The sequence below is a fragment of the Anabrus simplex genome, chromosome 2 (genome assembly GCF_040414725.1).
Source record: "Anabrus simplex isolate iqAnaSimp1 chromosome 2, ASM4041472v1, whole genome shotgun sequence".
In the NCBI taxonomy this organism is placed as follows: domain Eukaryota; kingdom Metazoa; phylum Arthropoda; class Insecta; order Orthoptera; family Tettigoniidae; genus Anabrus; species Anabrus simplex.
Window position 1 is genome coordinate 960,522,957 of NC_090266.1, and position 27,163 is coordinate 960,550,119.

Below are 27,163 nucleotides of genomic sequence, written 5' to 3' on the forward strand. Positions count from 1 at the left end.
TGTTAGTAAGGCACACAGCAGGCCACGCACCACATGTCGTAGCGTACGGTAAGTCTCATATAACTTATGCCATTTGATTAGCACTCTCTCTCCCATTTATGTAGGTCAACTTCATGGACACCACATTGAATTGCGAATTTCCACCAACTGCATTCTATGAACTGCCAATTAATCATATCTTCGTGTGCCATTTTTTACAACCTCCATCAACATTTTCAAGAATATTTTAACTAGAAACACTAACATTTTAACATGATGCAACGCATCCAAGGAATTTAGAGTCTTATTTTAATTTCATTTTACGTGTTGTGCACATAGTTCAATTTTATTACCTTTTAATGTCATTTGTGTTTGTGCATTTGTTTCAGTCATTTGATGTATTTGTACAATTTTATGGTATGGCAGATGATGGCCTAGTCAAGGCTGAAACTAATTCCAACCAAGATTAAGAATGTAATGTAAAAATTGCATGATATAGTATTGAAAATTGGACCATAAAAACATAAGTTTAATTATTAATGTGACCCATGGTCAATCATTTACGAGCTACGCCTGTTTTAGTTACTAGCTAAAATGGGGGAGAGTTCATACTTAAGGTTAAATTTGGAGTCAGGCATGCCATTACGGACAGCACAGTACGTTGCCAGTGTATGGAATAAGCTGTTCAAACATGTCAAACAATCAACGAGGTAGTGTGTTCAGACGTGCATTCAGGCACATGGAGGTATTTTGAGGACTTCTTGTATTAGAATATAGTATCCCCGCTGGCACACCAACATGGCAACAGATACTCAACATGGGACGTGCTAGGTAAGACTATTACCAACACTTCCTCTACAAAGTTGCAAAGTCTGTAACCTGTAACCAATCGATCATAGGGCATTATATTGCATGCTATAAATCTCATTCAGTATTGACGGCTATCACTTTACAAATAAAGTCTTATACTGTTCTCCTTTTCAATACAAAAATCCATCTACTGTATACTGGATGGGATAAAGTCTAAACACGTTTCAGCCTATCTAAAGGCCATCTTCAGTAGAAGCTAAAATGTTACATGTTACCTTGTGTAAACAAATAAAAACCCTGAAAAACATGCAGAATTAAAAGATAATGCATGATTAACATATTTAAAACAGTGTAAATGTTGAGGTAGAAAAATCCTCTCGTCTAAAACTCTTCTAGTTAACATAAAACTTGCTTATACTTTTTTAAAGTGGAAATCTGTGTTGCTCGACGTAGTGAGACTGTCAATAAGGGATAATAAGTGTGCATCATCTGCAATGGGAAAAAAAGAAGGAATGAACTGGTGAAACAAAATAAAACAAAATATTGTGTGAAAAAAAAGAATAGATAGATTTTTGTATTGAAAAGGACAGAATTAGTTTTTTTTTTATTTTATTTTTTTTTTTCCTTCATATTTGGGATGTGTTTTCAGCAACAATGAGATAGGAAAAGGCAAGGATTGGGAAAGAAGCGGCCGTGGACTTAATAACAGCCCCAGTATTTGCCTGGCATGAAAATAGGCAAACTGCAGATTAATCACCTTCAGGGCTGTTGATGGTGGGGCTCAAAACCATAATCTCCACAATATAAGCCTGTATCTACTTTGCTCGTAATTCGCAGCCAACTTGCTCAGTTACACAGTACTGTAGTTTCTTCTTCCCTAGGCTGCTTATATTTACAGAAAACACACCGTAACGACAACACTATAAGCCAAGCTACACTTCATTATACTGTGGCAAGTAGCATAACTCTCGATGATATTATGAGGTGATCAACAGCTTCGGGCAGACGGGTTTCCTCAGAAGGGGTGATGGTCTCCTCAGTGTAGGAAATGAAGTTGGAACCCATCATGTAGCGCCTGACCCCTAGTTAGGGGAGGCAGCAGAAGGCATCTGAAATCCATGCAGGAAGCAACCTGATCACCTGCTGGCAGTAGCTCTAAAATGCCTTTGGGGGTGTCAGCCCCATCGTAACAACTGCCTAAAATGAAATGGCACTTTTAAATCAACCTCGGAAATGGCTACGAAGCGAAGCACCGTTCTTATGCTGGGGGAGCTGTGATAAGTGGGCCACCAATAGATAACGATATGAAACCTCATGTTACAGACTAGAAAGTCAGAAGAGGTGAATGATGATATGGAGAAGGAGAATATAGCTACAATGGGATTGTGTGAGGTTAAGTGGGGAAGCAAAAGAAAGAAGAAATTAAGGAAGGGATACATTCTCTACTGCAGTGGAGGACATAAGGCAAAGAATGGAGTGCAGATAATAACCAACTAGACCCTGGATGAGTATGTAGATACAGTGGACTACATAATTGATAGAACAATCAAGATAAAGAAAGAGAATGGAAGGATTTCATCCAAGTGTATGTACCCGAGACTCGATCCAAAGAAGATGATATGGACAAATTCCCGGAAACACTAGAGAGAGAAATAAACGACATGGAAGTGGCTGTCAAGGGGGAGTTTAATGCAATGGTGGGATGCAACAGAAAAGGAATGGAAGAAGTAACTGGGCCTTTTTGATATGGAAAGAGGAATTAAGGGGCAGAGAAGTTGTGGATTTTTGTGTAAGAAATGGGTTAGGCCCTCTTCACATGGAGCAACTCAAAAGAAACTGGAGTAGCTTGGATACCAAGAAACTGGGCGACCATGCAACGCCGCTTGTGTACTTCAATGGCAGCACTCACATGGCGCAACTGGAGTCAGAGAGACTGGAAGACCGAACTACTCACTACTCCAGTTTCTTGAGTAGCGTGATTCAGACAAAATGGGAGAGCAAGTTTTCGACTTGAAATTCGTGAGCGAAGTTGAAAAGCATCCTGTGCACTATAATTACAAAATTAAATGGTACTCAAGACGAGATGTCCCTAACAGAGCTTGGAGTGAGGTGGCAAATGTAGTTCAACTCACAGGTAAGCACACGATAGTTTCTTTATTAAAAACAAGTGTAAACAGGAAACAAACAGAAACTGAAACTATAGTGTCAATTTTTTTTTTGCTAGTTGCTTTACGTCGCACCGACACAGATGGGGCTTATGGCGACAATGGGACAGGGAAGGGCTAGGAGTGGGAAGGAAGCAGCCGTGGCCTTAATTAAGGTACAGCCCCAGCATTTGCCTGGTGTGAAAATGGGAAACCTCGGAAAACCATTTTCAGGGCTGCCGACAGTGGGGTTCGAACATACTATCTCCCGAATACTGGATACTGGCTGCACTTAAGCGACTGCAGCTATCGAGCTCGGTAGTGTCAGTTTTAGTTCAATGCTTTATTCCACAGCCATTCCTAATAAATGAAGTGTAAACGTAATGAATTACATAAAAGCAAATCAGTACGATGAAACTAAAGTAAGTTTATGTACAACATTTCCACTGCCATGAAAGGGAAGCTGGAGGAGTGAGAAAATAGGTGGCTAAATAATTTCTCATTTGAGTAGCCCTAGCATGTCGTTCACGCTCCCTCTGCTGTATTTTGGTGGTGATGGTGTGAGTTTCAGAACTGTCCAATGGTTGTGGAGTATATGGCAGATCTATTTTATACAAAGTTGTGAAGAATGCAAACGGAGTTTCCGAATTAGGCAGTGAATAGCAGTATTCAGCACTTCAAATTTTTCAGCCATCATTCCGAAAGCACATTCCACAGTTTTTCTTTCTCTGCTCAGTCCGTAGTTAAAAATTCTTTCAACATTATCACGAGTTCTTTGGGGGTATGGTCACAGTAAATATGGTGACAATGGAAAGGCTTCATCTCTGACGAAGTAGTAAGGTAAGTCAGTCATTGATCTGGTAATGGCAAAGGCAATGGTATGTTCAGTCCTTGATTGGTAATCCAGTGCTTCATAGCTGAGGCACAAAATATCCCTCCATCACTGTTCCTGCCAGCATATACAGTTTAGATAACACTGAGTAAACCAGCAGGATCACTAAAGCCAATAACACTATGGAGTAGTACATTTATACCTGAAGTTACTTGATCTCCTACCGCGTATTTGTTCTGTTCTGACATGCTTCCCATCCATTCATGACTATATCACATGTCCGCTACTCAAAACTGCGTGGATCGTGTGTAGAGAACGGGCAACCTGGGTAGCCTAGTTACTCGGTCTCTTAGTGTCCACGCTACTCCAGTTTCCTTTGAGTAGCTCCGTGTGAAGAGGGCCGTAAGTGTTGGCAATACTGGTTCAGGAAGAAGAATGTTAGAAATAATACAAGATATGGATGGGAAAGAGAAAACTGTACATAGTTGTTAGATGTAACAGACTTGCCAGACGTAGCCTTTGATGGAGACCCAACAGTAGTAGAAGCAAAAATGAAAGCAAGAAAAATAATGAAAATGAAAGAAATGAGAGAAAAAATATAAGTATGGAATGTAAAAGATAGGGAATTAAAATAAAAACTCCAATATAAACAGAAACAACACATACCAAGAACTGAGGTGGAGTGTGTGGAAGTGGAATGGGACATGTTGAAGAAGGCATCTGTAAGCTGTGTAGAAAGTGCATGTGGCAGAATACCTGAAAGAGTAAAATATTGATGGAATGAAAGTGTAAAGGAAGCAGTGAAATATAAGAAGAAAGCATGGCAAGTATAGAACAGGGATAAAATGGAAGAAAGTGTCAGGAAATGGAAAGAAGGTGCAAGAAAGTAGTAGTAAAAAAAACAACACATTTTTAAAAGCTGGGAAGGATTTGTGCGAGAGTTGGAAAAGGCTATATACAGCAGTAAAAGGATGTTGCAAGGAAGAGAAAATAAACAGTCTACATAAAGAAGGTGACAGGAAAGGAAGGAGAGATAACACAACCAGAGGTGATGAGGAAAAGATGGAAGGATTACTTAGATGAACTGAATGTGACAAGGAGTGCAGATGAGATGATAGAGGCAGAGTGTGAGGAGACAGTAACCGAGAGTGAACTCATAATGGAAAGAGTGGAAACGGCTGCCCAATGAAAGTGGGAAAAGCAGTAGGATTGAATGAATTGTGTGGATATAATAAAAACAGCAGAACCTGTTGTACATTGGCTGTACAGGCTATTTAGATTATTTTGAAACAAAAATTGGTACCAAATGACTGGAGTAAAGGAGTAATAACACCTATATTTTAAGAAGATATGTGATCATTATAGAGGAATTACACTCATATATCAGGTAACAAAAATATGTGAAAGGGTACAAGAAAAGAGAATGAGAAGAAAGGTGGAAGGACAATTACAAGAAGAGCAATATGGCTTTTGAAATGGAAGATCAACACTAGGCTCTTCAAGTATGAGGCAGTTAATGGAAAAACATTGGGAATATGGAAGAGATATGGTGATGACATTCCATGATTTAGAAAAGGCTTAGGCCTACGATAGTGTACCATGACCGAAGGTATAAAGGATTTGGAAAACAAATCATAACAGTTGCAGCAGTGTCCACACACATGTGGGGAGGACAGAGTGGTTTTGGAATGAAACTGGACTACAACAAGGAAGTGTGCTGTCACCACTGTTATTCATAATAGTTATGGATGAAAGAAGGAGACAAAGGTAAGTTATGGAAAGAAGGAGCTGAAGGTAGTGCTGGTTCAACATGATATTGTGGTGTGAGGAGTGAACAGACAGGAAGTACAATGGCAACTAGACATTTTGAGTGAGATTATTGAAAATTGTGGAATGAAAATCAGCATGGAAAAAAGTAAGACAATGTTGCTGACTATAGAGGGGAAAGGAATTATAAAAATAAAGGGACAAAGCCTTGCAATTGTGGAGAGCTTCAAGTACTAGGGCAGCAGAATTCAGGATGCAGGATTCAGGGCTGGACATGGAGATCTGTAAAATGATTTAAGAGGGAAATGCATTCTACCAGAGTGAGAGAAACCTGGTGTGGAAAAAGGAACTACAAATAAAGAATAAAGAGGTGATGTATATGATGTCCCACTGCCCAATACTGACATACGCAGCAGAGACCTGGACACTGACAAGAAGAGAGTAGAATAAAATCCAGGCCAGCAAAATGATTTTTTTTTTTAGTGTGATAGGAAAGAAAGGAAAGAGTAAGAAATGAGGACAACAGGAAGGAAATCAGGGTGGAAAAGCTTTACAGCAGAACAGAGGGGGAAAGCAATGTTGTCCTCTGTGGACAAGTTATGCTCAAGCATAGCCACATTGTGTAATATGTAAGACAGACAACAGCCGACTAACATTTGGTGTGCACACCGACGAATTTCATTCGTTGCTACAGGCATGGGGTAGTATGAAAGACTTCTATTTCCATGCTGAAACCAATATTGAAACTCAGCGCCCTTGTTGGCGAGACAAAGTGTTTACAGTGCACTATTTCTTTCTGGTATAGGCTAGAGCAAACTTTTTATTCTCATGGACCTGTCTAAGTGTCATAATTGGCTTTGACAATATGTGCACAAGCGATGTAGCCAGTCCTGTTATGAATGGTGTGAAAATATACCTCATAGGGTCAGTCGTCGTATGCATTTCAGTGGGCTCAGCAGACTGATATGTATAACCAACGGCTGCCTCGATGAGGAAAGCAACAGAAAACTACCTCACTCCTCATTTTCCTTGTATGCCGCTTCAATGATTCCTGGGCTATATATGTCAGCTGATGGCAGAACTGTTGAGGATCAAACCAGCCTTCAGGCTGAATACTCAACATACAATGAAACTTAAATGATGTCTTGCTAAACACCAATGCAACATTGTTTATGCAATGGAAAATAGTGCATTACTTAGTTGTTGTTTAGGTAGACATTGTGTAAGGCTTAAAACTAGTCACTGTTTCTGCAATCAGCCCTTATGGAAAGTATTTAAGATCATATTTTGCATTTTTCATAAAAGATGGGGAATATTTTGTGGTTATTTGTGCAATTTTTTTTTAAATCAGATTTTGTGACATTTCAAGAGTTCATTTTGCTAAGATAACTTGAAGTAGACTCAAACTGTCTGCTGGATATGCTGGGATGTTAAAAGGTTTGCACACCTAAAAATATTGTAGTTCCTATTCATGTTGTTTTATCCTCACTTCGTAATCTATAATCTTCATTTCCGTATTGATAATTGCACAATTAAAAATAGGAGAGGATTTCCACCAATCAATACTTATTTATTGCATACATTAAACTACAGGACCGGTTTCGACCTCATATTCAAGGTCATCTTCAGCTGAACCATATATACATATTAATATAATGAAGCTTTGATTAAGATTGTGGTGTTGAAGGAATGCCATATGATGATGATGTACATTTAGTTACATACAAATGGGGCACGTCTTAGCGTGAGCTGGCGTATATGTCATTCTGTGCAAGAAGAACACGAAGTAGTACATTACAAGCTCGCATGTCAAACACAACTCAGCTACACCAACAACAGTAAGTACATATTCCAATTCACACACATAACCCTTAGACATTCCTCCGCACAATATCACTTATAACTCAATCTTATCTTCCACAGATTAACATAACATCATTGCACAGCTACAAATGGGAAAGGAGCCACTACTTTGAAACCAATGTCACCCAAATTTACGGACGCCAATAAGAAAACATGAATTGGTTCTTATAAAAGGGCAACACACACAGCAGAGCTGAACATATTTTACTTGAATTTCATCCATACATTTGGCACCCTTTTTAAATTGAAAGTGTTTTATCTCACATACGCACAGGAAGACAAAACTTTTATCCATGCAATTTTACAAACTCTAAGAATAGCAGCTGAAGTGTACAACTGTGAATAAGACTTAAATACGGAAGTTAGTCGATGTATTGACCACCAAGCAAGAACGAATGTTCATGTACATGAAGTGTTTTTATGTAATGTTTTTATCTTGTACATATATATAAGTTAGTTTAGGAAAAGACGTGTTTTATACACTAGTTTTAAGACCTTCAACATTTTAGACATACAGTTGCAATATTGCACAGAATGACATATACGCCAGCTCACGCTAAGACGTGCCCCATTTGTATGTAACTAAATGTACATCATCATCATATGGCATTCCTTCAACACCACAATCTTAATCAAAGCTTCATTATATTAATATGTATATATGGTTCAGCTGAAGATGACCTTGAACATGAGGTCGAAACCGGTCCTGTAGTTTAATGTATGCAATAAATAAGTATTGATTGGTGGAAATCCTCTCCTATTTTTAATTATCCTCACTTGTTAGGAATTGTTCAACTTCTCTTGAAAATTTCCAGTTTAAAGATCTAGCGTGATGCTGCTGGTTAGGCAATTCGCCTCCTCAACTACAACAGTTCTTTGATCAAATCCTGATATAGTCTAATGTTATTTGATTTATGTTTCACTAACTACTTTTAAGTGCCAGTAAATCTACCGACACGAGGCCCACATATTTGAGCACTTTCAAATACCACCGGACTGAGCCAGGACCGAACCTACCATGTTGAGGTCAGAAGGCCAGTGCCTCAACCGTCTGAGTCACTCAGCCCGGCTGATATAGCCTGTAATATTTACAACTGTTTGAATTTGACAGGCCCCGTGGTGTAGGAGTAGAGTGCTTGCATCTTACCAGGACGTCCTGGATTTGATTCCCGGCCAGGTGAAGAATTTATACCTAGATCTGAGGGCAGGTTCAAGGTCCACTAAACCAACGTGATTACAATTGAGGAGCTATCTGACGGTGAGGTAGCGGCCCCAGTGTAGAAACCCAAGAATAACGGCCAAAAGGATTAGTCATGCCGACCATATGATACCTCGTAATCCACTGGCCTTCGGGGGCTGTTGCGCCATGCAGTTTGACTTGGTATGTTATGTATGCTACTACCATAAAGACCTCCTTTCAGCTCTGAATTCTGGCAGATCGGCATATAAAGAAAATAATTAACTTACCTGTTAAATACATTCTTCGGGTGCCATCGCCTCATGGAACGTAGAGTAATTTTTTTCTTATTTTTTGCTTCCTGTATCAGGATTACCATGTCATGGATGTCAAATCATTGTACGAGGTCGCACCCCGGATAATCTTCTCTGCCTACATTTTTCTTTTTCTTGTCTTCTATGATTAGTTTAATCAAGCAGTATTGGTCATTTAAGAAGACTTAATCAAAATAGGCTGCTTTTCTGTGTTTTGCAAAGGTTAAGACACATGATTTCACTGTACAATTGAGTATCTTACACATGGGATCTTCAACATTATGCAAAACATCCACATTTCAAAGCCCTGGAGTTGGTGCATCAATCCTTCCACATCATAAAGCAGCAAACACACAACACTTCACGGCACGCTAACAAGTTTCAAATCAATTGCACACAAGTTGTTCAATTTCAGAAACTCTTCTTGCAATACTGATTCTGGTTTTGACTTCTATATCCTGATCTCATTCTTGTGTTAGATACTTGAAACGTGATTCCCTTTAAGTAGTGTTTCAATCTGGGGTTACAAGAACATTCTCTTGGTTTCTATTCTTGCAAATTTTGATTTTTGGGTCCACCTTTCAATACTCACAATTTTCTTTAGTACATGTTTCGACCTATTGTTGTCATATCCATATACAATTCACAAAACATTGAAATAACAAGCATCATATGAAAACACTCAGTAAAGTGTCTGTCATAAAATTATCTTGCTTCTGTCCTTTTAAAATTCACAATTTCATTGTTGAAAGTCCCCTTGTTGATTTTAAAGGATTAACATGTTGTCTTTGGGAAAACTTCTCATATTCCTTGACTTTGAAATTGTATAGACAGTGTCTGATTAATGAATGTCAACGCAGACATATCAGTGTGTTGAAATGGTGTTCACAATTTCATTCTGTGTTGAATGGAAAAATCTAGAGAAAATGAGTGGTATGCTAATCAGAAAGAAGAAAGGAACATCTTGCTGCTTGTTTCTGAATAATGTTTTCACCCACTCATGATACTCATCATTTTCATGTTCAAACATGAATTTTGGGATGTTATTCCAATGTTTTTGACTGATGTTGATGACATTGTTGGGAAAGCATACAGATCGTTACATGTCATAATGAGGCTACTTAAAGGATGCAACAAAGAATTAAAAGAAAAAAGTTACTTTAGTATGGTTCGTCCATTATTGGAATATGCAAACAGTGTTTGGGATCCTCACCAAGAATACCTAATAAAAGAAATAGATAGTGTGCAGAGGAAAGCAGCAAGATTTGTAACAGAGGATTTCAGGAGAAACAGAAATGTTAGAGGAACTTGGGTGGGAAACTTTAAGTAAGAGAAGGGAGAAAACTAGACTTATAGGATTATATAGAGCCTAAACAGGAGAAGAAGCATGGGGAGAAATCCGTGAGAGGCTTCAGTTGGAAAATAATTATATTGGCAGAACTGACCACAAGTATAAAATTAGAAGGAATTTTAGCAGAAGCGACTGGGGTAAATTTTCATTCATTGGGAAGGGCGTGAAGGAGTGGAACAGTTTACCACGGGTAGTGTTTGATCCTTTTCCAAAATCTGTATAGGTATTCAAGAAGAGAATAAACAGCAACAGGGAAAATAAATGAAATGTTAAAGGGCATTCGACCAGTGCAGGCTATTGTAAATTTTAAAAATGTGTGTTAAAAAAAAATTAATTCCATCCCCTGATCCATGGAGTTTGGACAGCCAAAGTAGGGGACTGCCTGTAGGGGTGAAGTACAGTGGGGACTTCGAGGGCCCTGGGACCGCTACGGTAGCTGTGAAGGCCCTTCAGGAACTCTGAAAAGTGGTGGCAAAAGGGGGCTCTGGTTAAGACGCAGCAGGTCGTTATGCTACTTAGGTTCCAAAATGGGTAAAAAAAAAAAAAAAAAGTAAATAAATGCAATGTATATTTTAATCTTATACCAGTTGCATAGTATTATTTGAAGTAATTGTACATACTGTATATGAGTTGACTATGTTTGTAAGTATAGGAGATATTATAAGTAGAATTTTGTAAACAATATAAATTTATTAAGGATGATCTGTTTGTTTAATAGAAAAAAAATTGTTAGCATAAATTGTATATTATAGTGTTCTAGAAAAAAAAAAATTCTTCTCTTGTTAATTTAAAATTTAGTGCTTGACAATAATGTATTTTAGTGTACCATTTGCCACCGAGGTAGACACCTCATTCGCAAATAAAGAGATTTTGATTTGATTGATGATGACTACAATGGGTCAAGGCATGTACCAGGCAAAATATGACTAAATTTATCTCTTAAACTGTGAGTATTAGTCTATGAAGTATTGAAGGGTAAATCCAAAAGTTGAAATTCGTGGGAATTGAAACCAAGGATTTGTAAGTATAGGAGATATTATAAGTAGAATTTTGTAAACAATATAAATTTATTAAGGATGATCTGTTTGTTTAATAGAAAAAAAATAGCCCAACTTGGGCTATTCATTTCTTGGTTTTTCATTATAGTGCAGACAGAGGTTTGAAAACTGCCTTCTTTTTTATTCATCAGAATAATGGCAATAATGTTGAGGTTATAGGTAGCAGGTAGGGGACCCTCTTTAATTCATGTTGTTAAATACATACAATTTTTAAAATTACAATAATTGATATAATAAAACTCTAAAAAATGTTAACCTTTACTTAGTAAAGAGCCAAAAATATATTACGGGTTATACGTTATCAGGCAGCGGTACCAACTTGGGCTATTCATTTCTTGGTTTTTCATTATAGTGCAGACAGAGGTTTGAAAACTGCCTTCTTTTTTATTCATCAGAATAATGGCAATAATGTTGAGGTTATAGGTAGCAGGTAGGGGACCCTCTTTAAAGGCTGCCCTAGCCAGGGAGTGGCATCCCTGGCTATGTGAGTCCCAGAGCGCACTGACCCAATGTGTAACATCTGGAAAGGGTCCCAGCACAGGGTTACGAGTGAAGAATTCAGCAGCATTTATGGCGGAGAAGGTGAAATTCGGTACGCTGGAGATGGCGGAAGAGGCAGCCCTGGACTCGTGGATAAATACGAGTACAATCTAAAGAGGAAAATGACTTCAGACAGTGAGGCACTTTAGGAGAACTGATGGGCCCTTGGTGGAGGTAATACCACAGAAGTCCATCTAGCAGCTTCTGCACTCCGTGTTAGGGGCATCTGAAAGAACAAGTCTGTTTCTTCATTATTATAAGCGATAAATTTCATTTTTGTTCAGTATTGAAGTGCAATTATAAGAAAGTAATTTTATTTCTTATTCTGTTTCCCCATGGAAGTAGCGGCCTGAAAGACTACTGGCAGTAGGTATAAAATGCCCATGGGTGTGGCGAGCCCATTGTACTAATAGCCTATAAAATGACAGAGTGAGTCGAGGCCTCAGAAATTGTCAAAAGCGACATGCAGTTCCTGGTATTCTTGTTCTGGGAAAACTGCGAAATATAGAAAACTGTGGAGGTTCTTGATTTATAACCCAGCCCAGAAGACTGGAAATGTGAAATGAAGAAGAAGAATAAATAAGAAGAACACGACAGTACTTGAAGTATCTAGGTCATATACTGGCGAGGAAGGAGATATGAAAAATTTCACGCATATCCCTGTTACCAAAAATTACAACCCCCAGGAATACATCGAACTGTATTAATGTCAAATGGGGTAAAGTATGTACCAGTCTAGCTCATTGGTTGAATGGTCAGTGCAGTGACTTTTCGTTCAGTGCGCCCCAAATTCGATTTCCAACCGGGTCGATTGGTGGTTAATTCATCTAGCTCAGGGAGCAGGTGTTTGTGTTTGTCTTACTATACATCTTCATCTACACAAAACACATCACACTGCCAACCACCACAAAAACAAGCTATCGTGAATACATTCCTAGACACACGGTTGCCATCGGGAAAGCCATCCGGCTGTAAAAGTAGGTTTAAACCACAGTGCTGACCTCAAGTAATTGGGATAAGGCCAGGAAGAAGAGGAGGTGTGACACTTCTATCTAACAGTCGGCCGAACTGGGCATGACACACCATGCGCTTATGAACATTCCATGTATCACATGTATCTTCTACTACCTCCTACTTATGAGCAACATCCAAAATATGCACCATATTTGACAGAGTTATAGTTTTGAATACCGGTTTGCTCCCAAAGAAATGATCATATATTGAGAAGAACTATGCCACTGAATTGTCTAAATACTGTTGTGTTGGCTGATTAAACCAGTTTAGTTCCACCTGAAAAGTTAAGTTGATTTATGTTACTAATAATCCCATGGAAAGGGAGAGCACAATATTTAACATGTCCTCTATACTATTTAAGAACATTAAAACAGAATGTAAATATCTCTAATGGATCTGAAGATATGTAAGGTAGACTTTCTTATTGACTTTATATTTTGCAATTAATGCAAACATGCACAGACCCGCAGAGAGGGACAGGGAGGGAGAGGGGGTGGGGAGGTAGGCTTTGTATTATTAATTACCGTAGAATGTATTGCAATTAGAGTCAAAATATACAGTAGATTACAGTATAAAATAAACAAAAAGCACTCCATCATTTGCCTGGAGTGAGTGTGGAGGGTGTGCATATTCAGGATTATTGCAGTCAACCCTAGGATGTGAAACATCTCCAAATGGTGAAACTTCACAATCCGATTACAGAGTAAATTTAATAACACGGCTACAAGGAAGTAGGAATTAAAATATATCTTAATTAGAGCATTAATGCTAAATAAGGATCATTAAAAGAAAGAGGACACAGACAGATTCACTGCTGAATAATGTGTGAGAAAAATTATTTTCTTCACTGAAAAAAAAAAATCATCTCTCCCTACTAGAAAATTTATATCCTATAACATGAAAAGTGCATATGTCAATCTTTTACTTACCAATGTTTATGGCCTTACTCAAACACTCAGACGTAACCTGCACCAATTTCTTTGCTCGATCACTGCAGCGGCCAATCAGAAAGGTTTCATTAAGGTCCCCATGGTACCCACGGTGGTATACGGTGACATCAACTAAAAATAAAAAGCAGTAAACCAAAATGTATAATTACTAGCAGCATGAATTATGTAAGGTTCTTCATGTGATATCCAGGGCTAGGCAAAATTAAGTTACCACGCAAATGGTATACATATGTCATGTTATGAATAGGACACCAAATGTCTACTGTATTAATTAGCTGCTACTGTTCATCATTATCCAGGCTATTATTGTTATTATTGTTTCTATTGTTCATCATTATCCAGGCTATTATTGTTATTATTGTTTCTATTGTTCACATCTTGAACTTGACTCACCATGTGTGTACTACTGTTATAAGGTTACAAGAAAGCTGATCAATTAATACTAGAGAAAAGAGGGATTGCAGCAAGACTGATGGAAGCTCATGGTTCGCCGACTGCAGTCCATCGAAAGTTTCGGCAGCGATTTCCACAAACTCCCCCCAAGCCATTTAACGGTTCACCACACTTACCAAAAGTCTGAGAAAACAGGATCATTAGCGAACAACTATAGAAAAAATTCAGTACATCCAAGATCAGGAAGAGGTGAAACCAATGCTGTTGTTGTGCAACAAGCCCTATTGCAGTCCTAGAAAGTCAAAGTCAAGCAGACAGTGCAGTTCTGAAACAGGAACTCCCCCCAAAAAACAGCGTGGTGTATCTTTAGGATACACCTTACACCTTAGGATACGACCATACCACATGCAAAACCCCCAAGAGTGGAATGCTGTGAGATTTTATGAGGAATGACGGATATGCAGGAAGATACTTTCAATGTCATGGTGTCCAGCGATGAAGCCATGCTTTCAACATTAAACACTTAATATGTGATCCGTATTGAAAGGAGATAACATACAATAGATGGAAATTTGATTGATCCACCTTTTTTCAATACATAATATGCTGTTAATATCATTAACACGTATCAAAGCATAAAAATGAGCAAACCATTTTCCATCATTGAGAATAATCTGAATTCTAATCCTCAATTGAGTAAACTTGAAATCTCTGATTTTATGCCTCTTTTAAAATTATTACTGGATAATAATTATTTTACATTTGACAAGGTTATTCATAAGCAAAACGGCCTGGCTATGGGATCACCGGCCTCTGGCATCTTAGCAGAAATATACTTAGACTTTCCGGAACACAATGCCATTGAAAGGAATGATAAGTTTAGCAATATTAAGTTCTGGGCCAGATTTGTAGATGACACGTTTGTCATCATCTATGAGCGTTCTGTCGATGCACCGAATACCCTCTCAAACCTCAACAACAAAGACCCTGATATCAAATTCACACTGCATTCAGAAACTAATGCTTCCATCAACTTTTTAGATATAACGATCACCAGTCTCCCTTCTTCATTCTCTTATAAAATATACAGAAAACCTACCCATGCAGCCTCAACAATAAAACAAGATTCCATGCATCCCTATTCCCACAAATGTGTTACTTACAATAACTTAGTTAATCGCGCGTTCAAAATTACAATGTCGAAAGCAGACCTAAATAAAGAACTTAATACTATACGTACGAGAGGCAGGTTTAATGGTTATAATAAACGGTTCATCGAATGTATTATCAACAAATTCAAACATCGCTCTAAATCTAACTTAATAAAAGATAATCCGAGGCCTAAGTTTTTCTCAACTTTTACATTCAATCAAAATATCTACAGCATTACCAACCTATTCAAGAAACATAAAGTCAATATTGCTTTCAGCACCAACAGAAATATGGATATTCTCCACAATTCCAACCTGGTCAACAAATCGGACCCATTTACTAAGTCAGGAGTTTACAGGTTTCAGTGCAGTGACTGTAACAGTTCACATATAGGGCAAACTGGCAGGAGCTTCAAGATTAGACATACCAAACATCTCAATGCAATTAAATACAATAGGTTTTCCGCAGTTGGTCAGCACATACAAGATTATAAACACAAATTTAATGGATTAGATCAAGATTTAACAATCTCCGACATGTTGAGCAAAGGCCCCCTACTAGATATCACGGAAGCCTGTTCTGAAAAGCCCAGAATTTTGATTCTCTTATTTCAGTTCTTAACAGTGTTAAACTTCCTAAAAATAGCTTGTTTTTTCAGATTATACGTCACACGTTATCACGTTATCCTTCCCTACCACACCCACCTGACTCTGCTTCCTCCATCACCCCTCCTCTCCCCCTTCCTGACCCACCCCTTTCCCTCCCTTAACGATGTTCTATGCTTCTAGCAAACTCTAGCACTTGCTCATTGCCACTCTCAACGCATACATCAGGCCGTTTGAGGTGAGTCTCCTACTTAACATTATAGTGTTTTGCCCTATTTCCAATATCTCATTTTAACTCTTAACTTTCTTTTCATACTTCAGGTTCCGAATTGGATCGAGAACTTTCCGGCTATATATCGACTTTCTCTTTGTCTGCAATATGATCCACTTCTTTGCGTACCTCATAAATGACGGCTTCTTTTTATAAGTTGATGCTACAAGCCACCATCAAACTTACTTATGTTACTTTATTATCAATACTCAGTGGAAGGACTGCATCCTATGTCAGTTTTTGGATGTCCATGTTTTATTTTCATCTAGTGTTTAGCAGTGCTATGCTTGAGACTTTTTATCCATTCGAAATTGATCAAGTCTTTAAACAATTGTTAATATCTTGACTAACAAGCACATAACTTGTTTATATTCTTTTAAGCATTGTATTTTTACTTCATCCTATTAATGTCACGTATTACTAAGGGTCTATTATATGTACTGCATATTTGTATGTCCTTGTTCATACAACCTGTTTCAGCTGATGATGGTGTCTATTGACACCGAAACCGGTACTGAATAAAAAATGTTGCGATTATATTAACAACGTATTATGTATTGAAAAAAGGTGGATCAATCAAATTTCCATCTATTGTATGAAGCCACGCTTCACAATAGTGGACTGTCAAACGACATAACACAACTTTTTTCTGCGGCAGTGAAAATTCTTGTCATCTGGGAGAATGAAACGTGTCTCCCCAAAGGTGAATGTTTGGTGCGCTGTGACCACCGCTGGGGTAACTGGACTCTGCTTCTTTGATATCCCAACAGTAAATTCAGATGTGTACTTAATGATGTTGCAACAGTACTCCCTTAATGACCTACACGACAAATCATAATTGAAGGGTGTTTCCAACTACACCTTGTCCGTGCTTATCTCGACCATACATTCCTTGGTCAATGGTCTGGTCGTGGTGGACTAGTTCATTGGCCTCCACACTTCCCCAACTTCACAAACTGTGATTTCTGGTTATACGGTGTGGTCAAGGAGCATGTATAGAAGGAAAGTGTGCGACATCAATGAACTAAAGGACTGGATAGGGGATGTGATATCCATTCCCCCAGGAAAACGGGTGTGCAGGTTGTAAATGCTACTGTGAATCGCTGGTTTCAATGTATTGAGAATGGTGGTGAACAGGTTGAGATACGCATGTAAATTACACATCATTTTCATGAATGGTAATGGTAAACTCCAACCATTTCAGTGGTAACGTAACTCTAACTCACCCTGTATTTATTTATCCTAATTAACACCAGTATCATACAAGTATGTATCAGATGGTAGACAGGTTGTACTATAAGGAATTTCATTTTATGCAAAGGGAGGCGAAGGGAGATAAAAAAAAATATTAAAAGAAAGAAAAAACATACACACACCGACTCGAGAATTGAAATTGGATGGGAGATTATATCCTCTATAATACTACTGTGGTGGTTTCATATCAGACACTAGGGATAATGTTATCAAGAGCCTCATCCATTGAGAGACAGAGTGTATGTGTGATGTCTTCGCAGGTATGTTTATTAGAGTTAGTGTTACGATTGGGAAGTGGCTGTGCCCCAGGAGTGTGACAGGCTTCGGCAACCGGCACAATTCTTATCCTCGCCGCTAGATGGGGGCTTCATTCATTCCATTCCTGACCCGGTTAAATGACTCTAAACAGGCTGTGGATTTTCATTTTCAACTCTGCATTAGAGTGTATAAGACAAATTGTTTTCGAAATTCATTAATTATTTCTTTTATTTATGGTTGTAGTAAACATCATCCGGGTTTGAGGCTTCTTCTCTATGAATTATTATTTATTTATTTATTTATTTATTTTTTTATTATTTTTTTTTTTTTTTTTGCAAGCTGCTTTACGTGTAGGATGCTAAAAGGTTTGTTTTTTCCACCTATTCAATACATATAAATTTTATAAATTAGGAATTTATTATTGATTCCACTTGAGACATGTTTCGCCCTTCATTGAGGGCATCATCAGTCAAAATATCACCTCAAGGTAAAAAAATCAGGTAACTGGTTAGTAGCTGACATGTACAAATTAATACATATTATTAATACAATTACAAAAATTAAGTATGGGAAATAGTTGTACAAAAGTGATGGTTGAACATATAGGTTTATAGATGAAAAGTCAGCATCAATGCCTAAAATTAACATTGTAGAGTTCGGCAGTGGTGCTCTGGAGAAACAGTTGACGCAATCATAGGAAAAAAAAAAAGTTTAAAAATATTTACATTATAACAATTAAGGGAGAAAAGGTGTAGTGTTCGGCGTCAATGTTTGTAACCAAAAATTATTGTCAAAGGTTGGTAACTATACAGTATTTACATTGTTCTCCCTTAATTGTTATAATGTAAATATTTTTAAACTTTTTTTTTTTTTTTCCTATGATTGCGTCAACTGTTTCTCCAGAGCACCACTGCCGAACTCTACTATGTTAATTTTAGGCATTGATGCTGACTTTTCATCTATAAACCTGTATGTTCAACCATCACTTTTGTACAACTATTTCCCATACTTAATTTTTGTAATTGTATTAATAATATGTATTAATTTGTACATGTCAACTACTAACCAGTTACCTGATTTTTTACCTTGAGGTGATATTTTGACTGATGATGCCCTCAATGAAGGGCGAAACATGTCTCAAGTGGAATCAATAATAAATTCCTAATTTATAAAATTTATATGAATTGAATAGGTGGAAAAAACAAACCTTTTAGCATCCTACATTCAGTATCTTCAATACGGATAACAATGATTTTTATCACTTGCAAAGCTGCTTTACGTTGCACTGACACAGATAAAGATAGATCTTATGGCGACGATGGGATAGGAAAGGTCTAGGAGTTGTAAGGAAGTGGCCGTGGCCTTAATTCAGGTATCCACTATCTCCCGGATGCAAGCTCACAGCTGCGTGGCCCTAACTGCACGGCCAACTCGCCTGGTTATTCTTAGTGTAATACTCCATACCAAAAATGGTCCGTTATTGGACATTATAAATTTTCCAGATAACGCATTTCTGGTTACCAGCGTTTCGCCCCAGTGTGCTAAGTTGGGCTCGTCAGTTGGTAAATAGTACACCCACCAAGACGCATGGCTAGTGCATACCGTGGGCCACTGCGTAAGCTAGTTGGAGCCAACGGCAGTGCCAATGCACTATGAGACACTTTGTCTCATTACCAAAAATTGATGCCTGCCTGGCCATCAGATGATATAGATGTTGATTCCCATACCGAACCTGAAATATTTGTTCCGAATGAGTAAATTTATATAAATATATAAATTTTATATATTATCATCATCAGCCAATTCTATCATTACAAGATGTGGCCTCTTTAAGTCGTGAACTCAGGTAAGTCTTTAGCAGAATTCTCCAGGTAGAACTGTCTCGACCAGTTCTCTGCCGGGTAGTACCAGCTATTCTCTTGATGTCCTTGTCCCATCTGTCTGGCGGTCTTCCTCTAGGCCTTTGATGATCTCTAGGACTCCATTCTAACACTAGCTTCGTCCATCTCTCATCTTCCTTCGGGCAATATGTCCAGGGTGTCAGGGGTATACGTGCAGATATTTCTTGTAGCAATAGAGAACGATGTGAAGAACCACTATTTATCAAACTTTTAGTAATCGTCAGAGGTTATTTCCCAGAGCATATGGATACGATGTTTTTGGAATAGGTAATATGCCTTGTTCTTGTGAATGAATAGCTTTCCTTCTGTAACAGGCAAGTTACGCGCCATCCGTGCCAAACTAGTTTCTGTTTATGTTTAAGACCAAATGTACTACTGTAACAGCTGTATGTTACCGATACAATGTCACAAGATGTTATGTAACATACTTGCCAAACTGGGTTTACGTTTAAGAGCAACTGAACTACGATAACAGCTGAAGGCTGCTTCTAGGGTATGCCATGTTATGTAACATTCTCGCCAGACTGGTTTTGTGGGTGTGGTTATTAGTATTTTGTTTCCGTTGTTTGACCAGGGACGTATCGAATTGTCAGCGTTAATACTGGTTCTTTTGCTGTTACGTCCTTTAGGGGATTGAGATATTTGTGGTCATGAGCTCCATGGTCCATTGAGTATGGAAATGACCTGTAAACCTGTGTCGGTGCAGGATCTGAACGAGCGTGTGATATTGGAGCATAAGGTTGAGATAGGCGTGCTGTAACGTGAAATACGATACGATCCGCATTGTGTATTGTGTAAAGTTAGAAAAAAGAAGGCAAAATCATGTTGACGGGTATGTAAACAAAGTCCTTTACGTCAACGAAAGCATACATGGGATCGAATATCCAAATGAGTAGTATCGGAATTTAATGATCGATGCACATAGAACGTTTTGTTTCAAACGCTATTTGCTTTACATCGCACCAACACAGATAGGTCTTATGGCGACGATAGGATAGGAAAGGACTAGGAGTGGGAAGGAAGCAGCCGTGACCTTAATTAAGGTACAACCCCAGCATTTGCCTGGTGTGAAAATAGGAAACCACAGAAAACCATCTTCAGGGCTGCCGACAGTGGGATTCGAACCTGTTTCAAACGAATAAAGGATATATTATACAACTAAATAAATTAAACATACCTACATTTCGTGCTTCATGCCGGGATGAGTGGCTCAGACGATTGAGATGCTGGCCCTTTGACTCCAACTTCGCAGCTTCGAACATGGCCCAGTCCGGTGGTATTTGAAGGTGCTCAAATACGTCAATCTCGTGTCGGTAGATTTAATGGCACGTGAAAAGAACTCATGCGGGACTAAATTCCGGCACCTCAGCGCCTCCGAAAACCGTAAAAGTGGTTAGTGGGGCGTAAATCAAATAACATTATCATAATTATGATTACCATTATTATTCTCAGGTCATTAAGAGCAGAAAGTCATGGAAGAAAATAGTAAAATATGCGTGGTTTAGGAGGAAGCAAGATGAAATGTACGTCGCACGAGGCAACGTCGATCGCAGTAGTTTACTACAGATTACTATGCATAAGACCAGAACCAGGCGAAGCCCTTGGGGATGAGTCAGCTGTAACCTCGTATTGTGGTTAGCACGAGAGGACGAAAAGTGACAAACAGGTTTTGTGTATAAACATCAAACATACACATCAACAAATCTGACAAACATAAACAAGGTTACACGTGAGAGAAATGTAGCTATTAACCTGATGCCAGGCTGACGGTCGCTTTCATGAGTACCATATGAGTTATAAAATTAAACACAATTCACAGATGTCTAACGTATCTACAAGGATTCCGCCACAAATACACCCTACATTTTACTATGATGGTGCTAATAACAACTCGCAGCAGATTACGGTACTGTGTGTTAAGACAATGCCGGTAGAATACACCTGGATGGCTCCAGAAGAGGAAGAAGAAGAGAGTAACGGGAACCACACAGCCAAGCAGGACATATCCGAACAAGGCTCACATTAGGGACAAAGACATAAGAGTGGCATGGTCGTAGGAACTAAAGTCATAATAGTAACACACTGTTGTAGAAAAGCATGAACTACACAAGAACCTCGCTTATCCGGCCCTCATTAATCGAAATCTCCGGTTTATCCGGATCGAAAAATAAAAATGTATTTTTACTTGTAAAGTATTTCTTTCACGGCATCGACTCTTCTTGAATGTCTTTTCCGCCAAGGATAGTTAAGGACTGGAATTGGAAGTAAGTCGGCCACGGTCTAACAAAGGTACCGTCCCGGCGTTCGCCTGGAATTGAGAATAGAAAACCGTGGAAAACCATTCCCAAGACGGCCAAGGTGGGATTCAAATCCACGCTCTTCTGAATGCAACGCACTACTAATTCACTATTGGTGAATTCGAAAATGAAACCGGCACTCCATCAGAAAAAACAATGCTCATGCAGAGGCAACAATACAGCTGGACAAACTGATGGCCTATTTAGAAACCTTGACTGAAACCACGCCGGCAGTACTGTTGTTAGTAAAACGTCTTCATGATCGTGCTGCATGCAAACGCTATACAAATGCAAAACAGAAAAAACTCACACATTATTTTAGTGCATAAAACAGTCGTAAATGTAAGAAGTGTTTTTATATTTTTTTGTGCAATTGAAACAAGGTATTACTGTACAGCTTAGTATTATATAATTATATAACATTTACTATATTTGTTTTTTAGTTTTTCGGATTATCCGGATTTTCGATCGGATCAGTTCCGGTCCCACTTAATCCCGATAAACGAGGTTCTTGTGTAACGTACAGTAGGGGCTCCGTAATTCCAGGTGGACGGTAACAAGACTATCTCAAATAGAAAAACACGGATTTACGAACGTACACAAAAAAGCCTGTGTACATGAAAAAAACTTATGTTAAACATTTCAGCACAACAGCTTAGAAAACAAAAACATACAGACTGCCTTACATTAACAGAAATTTTAAATTGTCTTTTGTAAATAAAAAAAAATGCTCTAGGTAACCTTCTTAAGTTAAACGATAACTTATAGTTCCTATTTCAGTAGTGATGAATATAGAACACGCTTTTTATTGAACTGCTTTAAATGTGATAATGACGACGGATGATGATGATGATTGCTGTTTTAAGGTAATCGGCCCTTAAAACGTACAGCATCTTCCGTTTTAACTCATAGTGAATAAGAAACAAAATATAAACTGCTCGAACACACGTAATGAACCCAAACGATGTTCAGGGTAGGACTGAGGAACTGCCGAACTGCGTTCAAGGTCAGTGACTAGCGTTTTAACATGAACGTCTTCCGTATGTTGTGTTCAGCTTTCGTCACGTAGAAGGCACTCCCGCACTGAAACTCTCGATTTATAATTTTTGTTATCGGTGTCCGGCTCCATGGCTGAATTGTTAGCGTGCTGGCCTTTGGTCACAGGGGCCCGCATTCGATTCCCAGAAGGGTCGGGAATTTGAACCATCATTTGTTAATTTTGCTGGCACGGGGGCTGGGTGTATATGTCGTCTTCATCATCATTTTATCCTCATCACGACGCGCAGGTCGTCTACGGGAGTCACATAAAACGACCCGCACCTGGCGAGCCGAACACGTCCTCAGACACTCAGGCACTGCGTGCTTGATCAATTTACCAGCGGCAGAAATCCACTCTTAAATCATCACCGAGTTTGATAGCAGCAGTCGCTGAAGTTCAGCCAGTATCCAGTATTCGGGATATAGTAGGTTCGAACCCGTCTGTCTGCAGCCCTAAAGATGGTTTTCCATTTTCACACAGGCAAATGCTGGGGCTGTACCTTAGTTAAGACGACGGTTGCTTCTTCCCGATCCTAGCCCTTTTCTGTCCCGTTGTTGCCGTAAGACCTATCTGTGTCGTAGCGACGTACATCAACTTGTAATAAAATGGCAATCAGCTGGCGAAAGACACTGCACCCGTTGAATGAGGTCATGATTCATTCGCTCTTCATGCAGTGTCCTACATATGGTCCAAGTTGGCACACCAACGGCACGTGTTATACTACGCATATGGCACTTGGGATCATCGTTAGCCATTGTCAGGATGTCTTCTTCCGCATCTAGGATTACACGTGGCCGTTCAGGCCCTTGCTTTTCATAGCGTGATGTAACACAACCTCTATCGCTAACATGATGCACTACAGCAAGTATCGTTGCTGGATTTGGCACCCGTCTTTTGGGAAACCTTTCCCGATAGATTCGCGGAGGGCGACCCGTATTCGGTTCTGCCTCACGATACACTAGCAGCATATCATGGTATTCGTGGTTTTCATACGCTGGCATTATTCAAATACTACTACTACTACTACTACTACGTAACGCGCGTACGACTAGTACGGATGATAATTCGCCTCTGTGACAGCTGTTAATCAGGTGAATGTCAGGCAGGGAGCTCATACCTCTAGTCCGGTTTCATGTAGGGAGCGGGAACCCGTCTAAACACATCCCCGTCACTAGGAACAGCAAGCAACCAAACCGGCACGTGACACGCCTAGTGATTTTGTCGAACTGCTTGCGTTGAATGTTCTCCCACAGTGCGATTTTATTATCATGGATTTTTGGAAGAACTGCCGCCTTATGCAGAAACACCCCGGACTTCATTTCTTCATTTTGTAATAATGTACAAAATAGCTCAAACATAACACCTATAGGATGTTCGATTAGTCTGCTAGGCAAAATCGTGTTGACGTGTACATAAAGAAAGTTTCTTCCGTCATCGAAAGAATGCATGAGATAGGATGTCCAAATGAGTAGCATCGAAATTGAAATGTTAAAGAGGGAAGAGCCACTTTTGTCACAGCGCTCTGACCAACCGGCGGTCGCCAATTTTACGTCGGAGAATGAGATCCCCTCACCCCTCCACTCGACTGTGGCGACGCTGTTTTCACAGCGCTGCAAACTTAATACCACATATCCGAGGACAGGGTTTAAGGGCAGGGCAACAGCAATGGTCGCTAGGAGGCGCACTGAGCCAGCCTTCCTTAAGGCTGACTCAAGTGGCCCTGCCACGCGCGGCCCCAACAAGTCACAGACGACCCTCGCTCTGGACACTGACCCCGTACAGCAGGGAATTAATGTGACAGATGGTGTTACACTCACGAAACGCTATATATTACACATGTTAGACACAAACACAAAATCACACACGACCTCTAAAGCGAACCGGAGTCTAGGCTCGCACCTTATGGTCCAGCCCATGCTGAACGCTGGATAGCTGAACCGGCGGCTGGCGTGGCGAAGACTGGGGTCGAAGAGCCGTCCGGCCCGGTGGCGCAAGAGGCCAAACCCAATACGGAGAGCACCTCTCCCCCCAACGCAACCCACCCCCTCCTACCCAACCTGGCGGTTGACCAGCCGGACGGGGAAAGCGGGACCGTGTCCCACCAACAACCCGAGCGAAGAGGCGGCCCCCCGTGGAAGGAACGAGGGTAATAAGAACCACACTCGGCGGATGGCGCCACCTAAAGTCCAACACCCCTCTGTGCAAGCCGGCAAATCGGACTCTGACTCGGACGAGGCCAGGCTGGTGATGGACTTATCAAGTACATCCCAGGAGGCCGACTCCGAAAGCTCGGAGGGAGAAGACCTGTGTGAGCGCGGAGAGACCGAAACCTTGGACCCAGCCACCCAATCACGGTGACGGTTACCGGGAGGCTAAAAGGAAGAAAAGGGAGAAGGGGAAAGGCAAAGAATCCCAGCCCCTGAGCCGTAAAGCTCAGAAAGGAGGGGTAAGTAACCCGAGTACCCGAGCCGATAGCAGCACAGAAACATATATCGGGTCAACCCAGCCACCATCCACCAAACAACAGCACACCACACACAAGAGGCAGACTCGTCAGAGCCCACCTCAACCACCACAAACAACAAAACCAATACCGAGCTCGATAGCTGCAGTCGGTTAAGTGCGGCCAGTATCCAGTATTCGGGAGATAGTGGGTTCGAACCCCACTATCGGCAGCCCTGAAGATGGTTTTCCGTGGTTTCCCATTTTCACACTAGGCAAATGCTGGGGCTGTACCTTAATTAAGGCCACGGCCGCTTCCTTCCCACTCCTAGCTCTTCCCTGTCCCATCGTCGCCTTAAGACCTATCTGTGTCGGTACGACGTAAAGCAAATATTAAAAAAACCAATCACCCTTACGGTATACACCAAGGACACGAATACACTTGAAATGGAGCTCCTCAAAAAGCTGCCGCATGAACAGAGAAAATATTACTTCTCCAGGCCGAGAGTAGACGCACATGAAGTGATCCGGCTACACCTGCCAAGCTTTGAGAGCTATGAAATCGCTATCGAGGTGCTAAAAGGACTGAATATTAATTTTGTAAAACTATTGCCCAACAGCACTATGTAGCAGTTTGTAGTGAGGACCCCCATAAACGGAAGTAATGCGGACGAAATCCAGCTAGCTCAGAAAGCGCAGGATATCCCCGCATTCTCCGCAGTGCAGATGCGAACAAGGAATAGGCCAGCCAAAGGCAACCTATTCTTGGTTGCCGTGGCGGACTCCCCAGGAGCGGACAACCTGCGGAAAATGCGGATGTTCGCGAACATGCTGGTGTCGGTCGAGCCGTACCACCCCTTAGCCACTGGCCCCCAATGTGGAATGTGTCAGAGCCATGGCCATCCAGAGGCGGCGTGTGACTGGAGCCCAGGTGCCGCAGATGCGCCGCTTCCCACTTGTCCCGCGACTGCCCCCACGCAGTGACCCCGCGTACTCTAATTGCGCTAACTGCGGGGGAAACACGCGACTAACTTTAAGGACTGTCCCAAAGGGTAACAAGCGTGGCGACCCTAAAGCCCAGGCAGGCCCTTCAGGCACAGGCGCTTCACACACGAGGAAATCAGGCCCTTCAGGCAAAAGGGACCCTTCAGGTCCTGCAGGCCCTTCAGGCACAAAGGGCCAAAAACAAGGCCCTTCAGGCAATCAGCGCCCATCAGGCAGAGGTCTATTGAACTTTAAACCTACTCGGACGGAGGGTGAACACAACCCCGGGCCCTCAGCCCAACCAGCCCCTACCTCCGTCCAAACCAAGGCCTCCAACCAAAATAGAAAGAAGGCCCAGCCGCATGCAATGAACCAAAGGCAGGTTAAGTCAACGCAAGCTCCCACAGAGATGCCACAGGGCCCGCCCAAGGCTAGCTCCAATCCCCGCAGAGAACCTGCCACTAGTAAAAAGGCACCCGCACCACCGCCCCGAACGCCCGCCCCCAGCACCATACCAGCCTCTACCATCTCACCACCTACACCTGAAACACTAACACAGGTGCAGCAGCCAGAAGGGAACATGGCAGGAGGGGTGTTTAGGGGAAAGGTATTCAAAATTCTGAAAAACGTCTTCCCGAGCCTGAACCTAAACGAAATCATAACCACTGGAGTTATGACAGCCAAACTGCTGGCCATGACCCTATCAATCCCCATGGCTAGGGGACCTGACGAACGCAATCTCCGACCTTCTAACCCAAGATGGCTGAA

The 27,163-nt window shown here is 40.5% G+C and overlaps 1 protein-coding gene across 1 annotated transcript in view; it reads right to left on the bottom strand.

Moving 5' to 3' along the window:
• Positions 1–27,163, bottom strand: part of LOC136863220 (methionine aminopeptidase 1) — a 405,036-nt gene that overhangs the window by 83,737 nt on the left and 294,136 nt on the right. Inside the window, exon 6 of the mRNA XM_067139589.2 lies at positions 13,779–13,910. Within this exon, the coding sequence (XP_066995690.1) occupies positions 13,779–13,910 (132 nt within the window). The remainder of the gene's footprint in view (positions 1–13,778; positions 13,911–27,163) is intronic.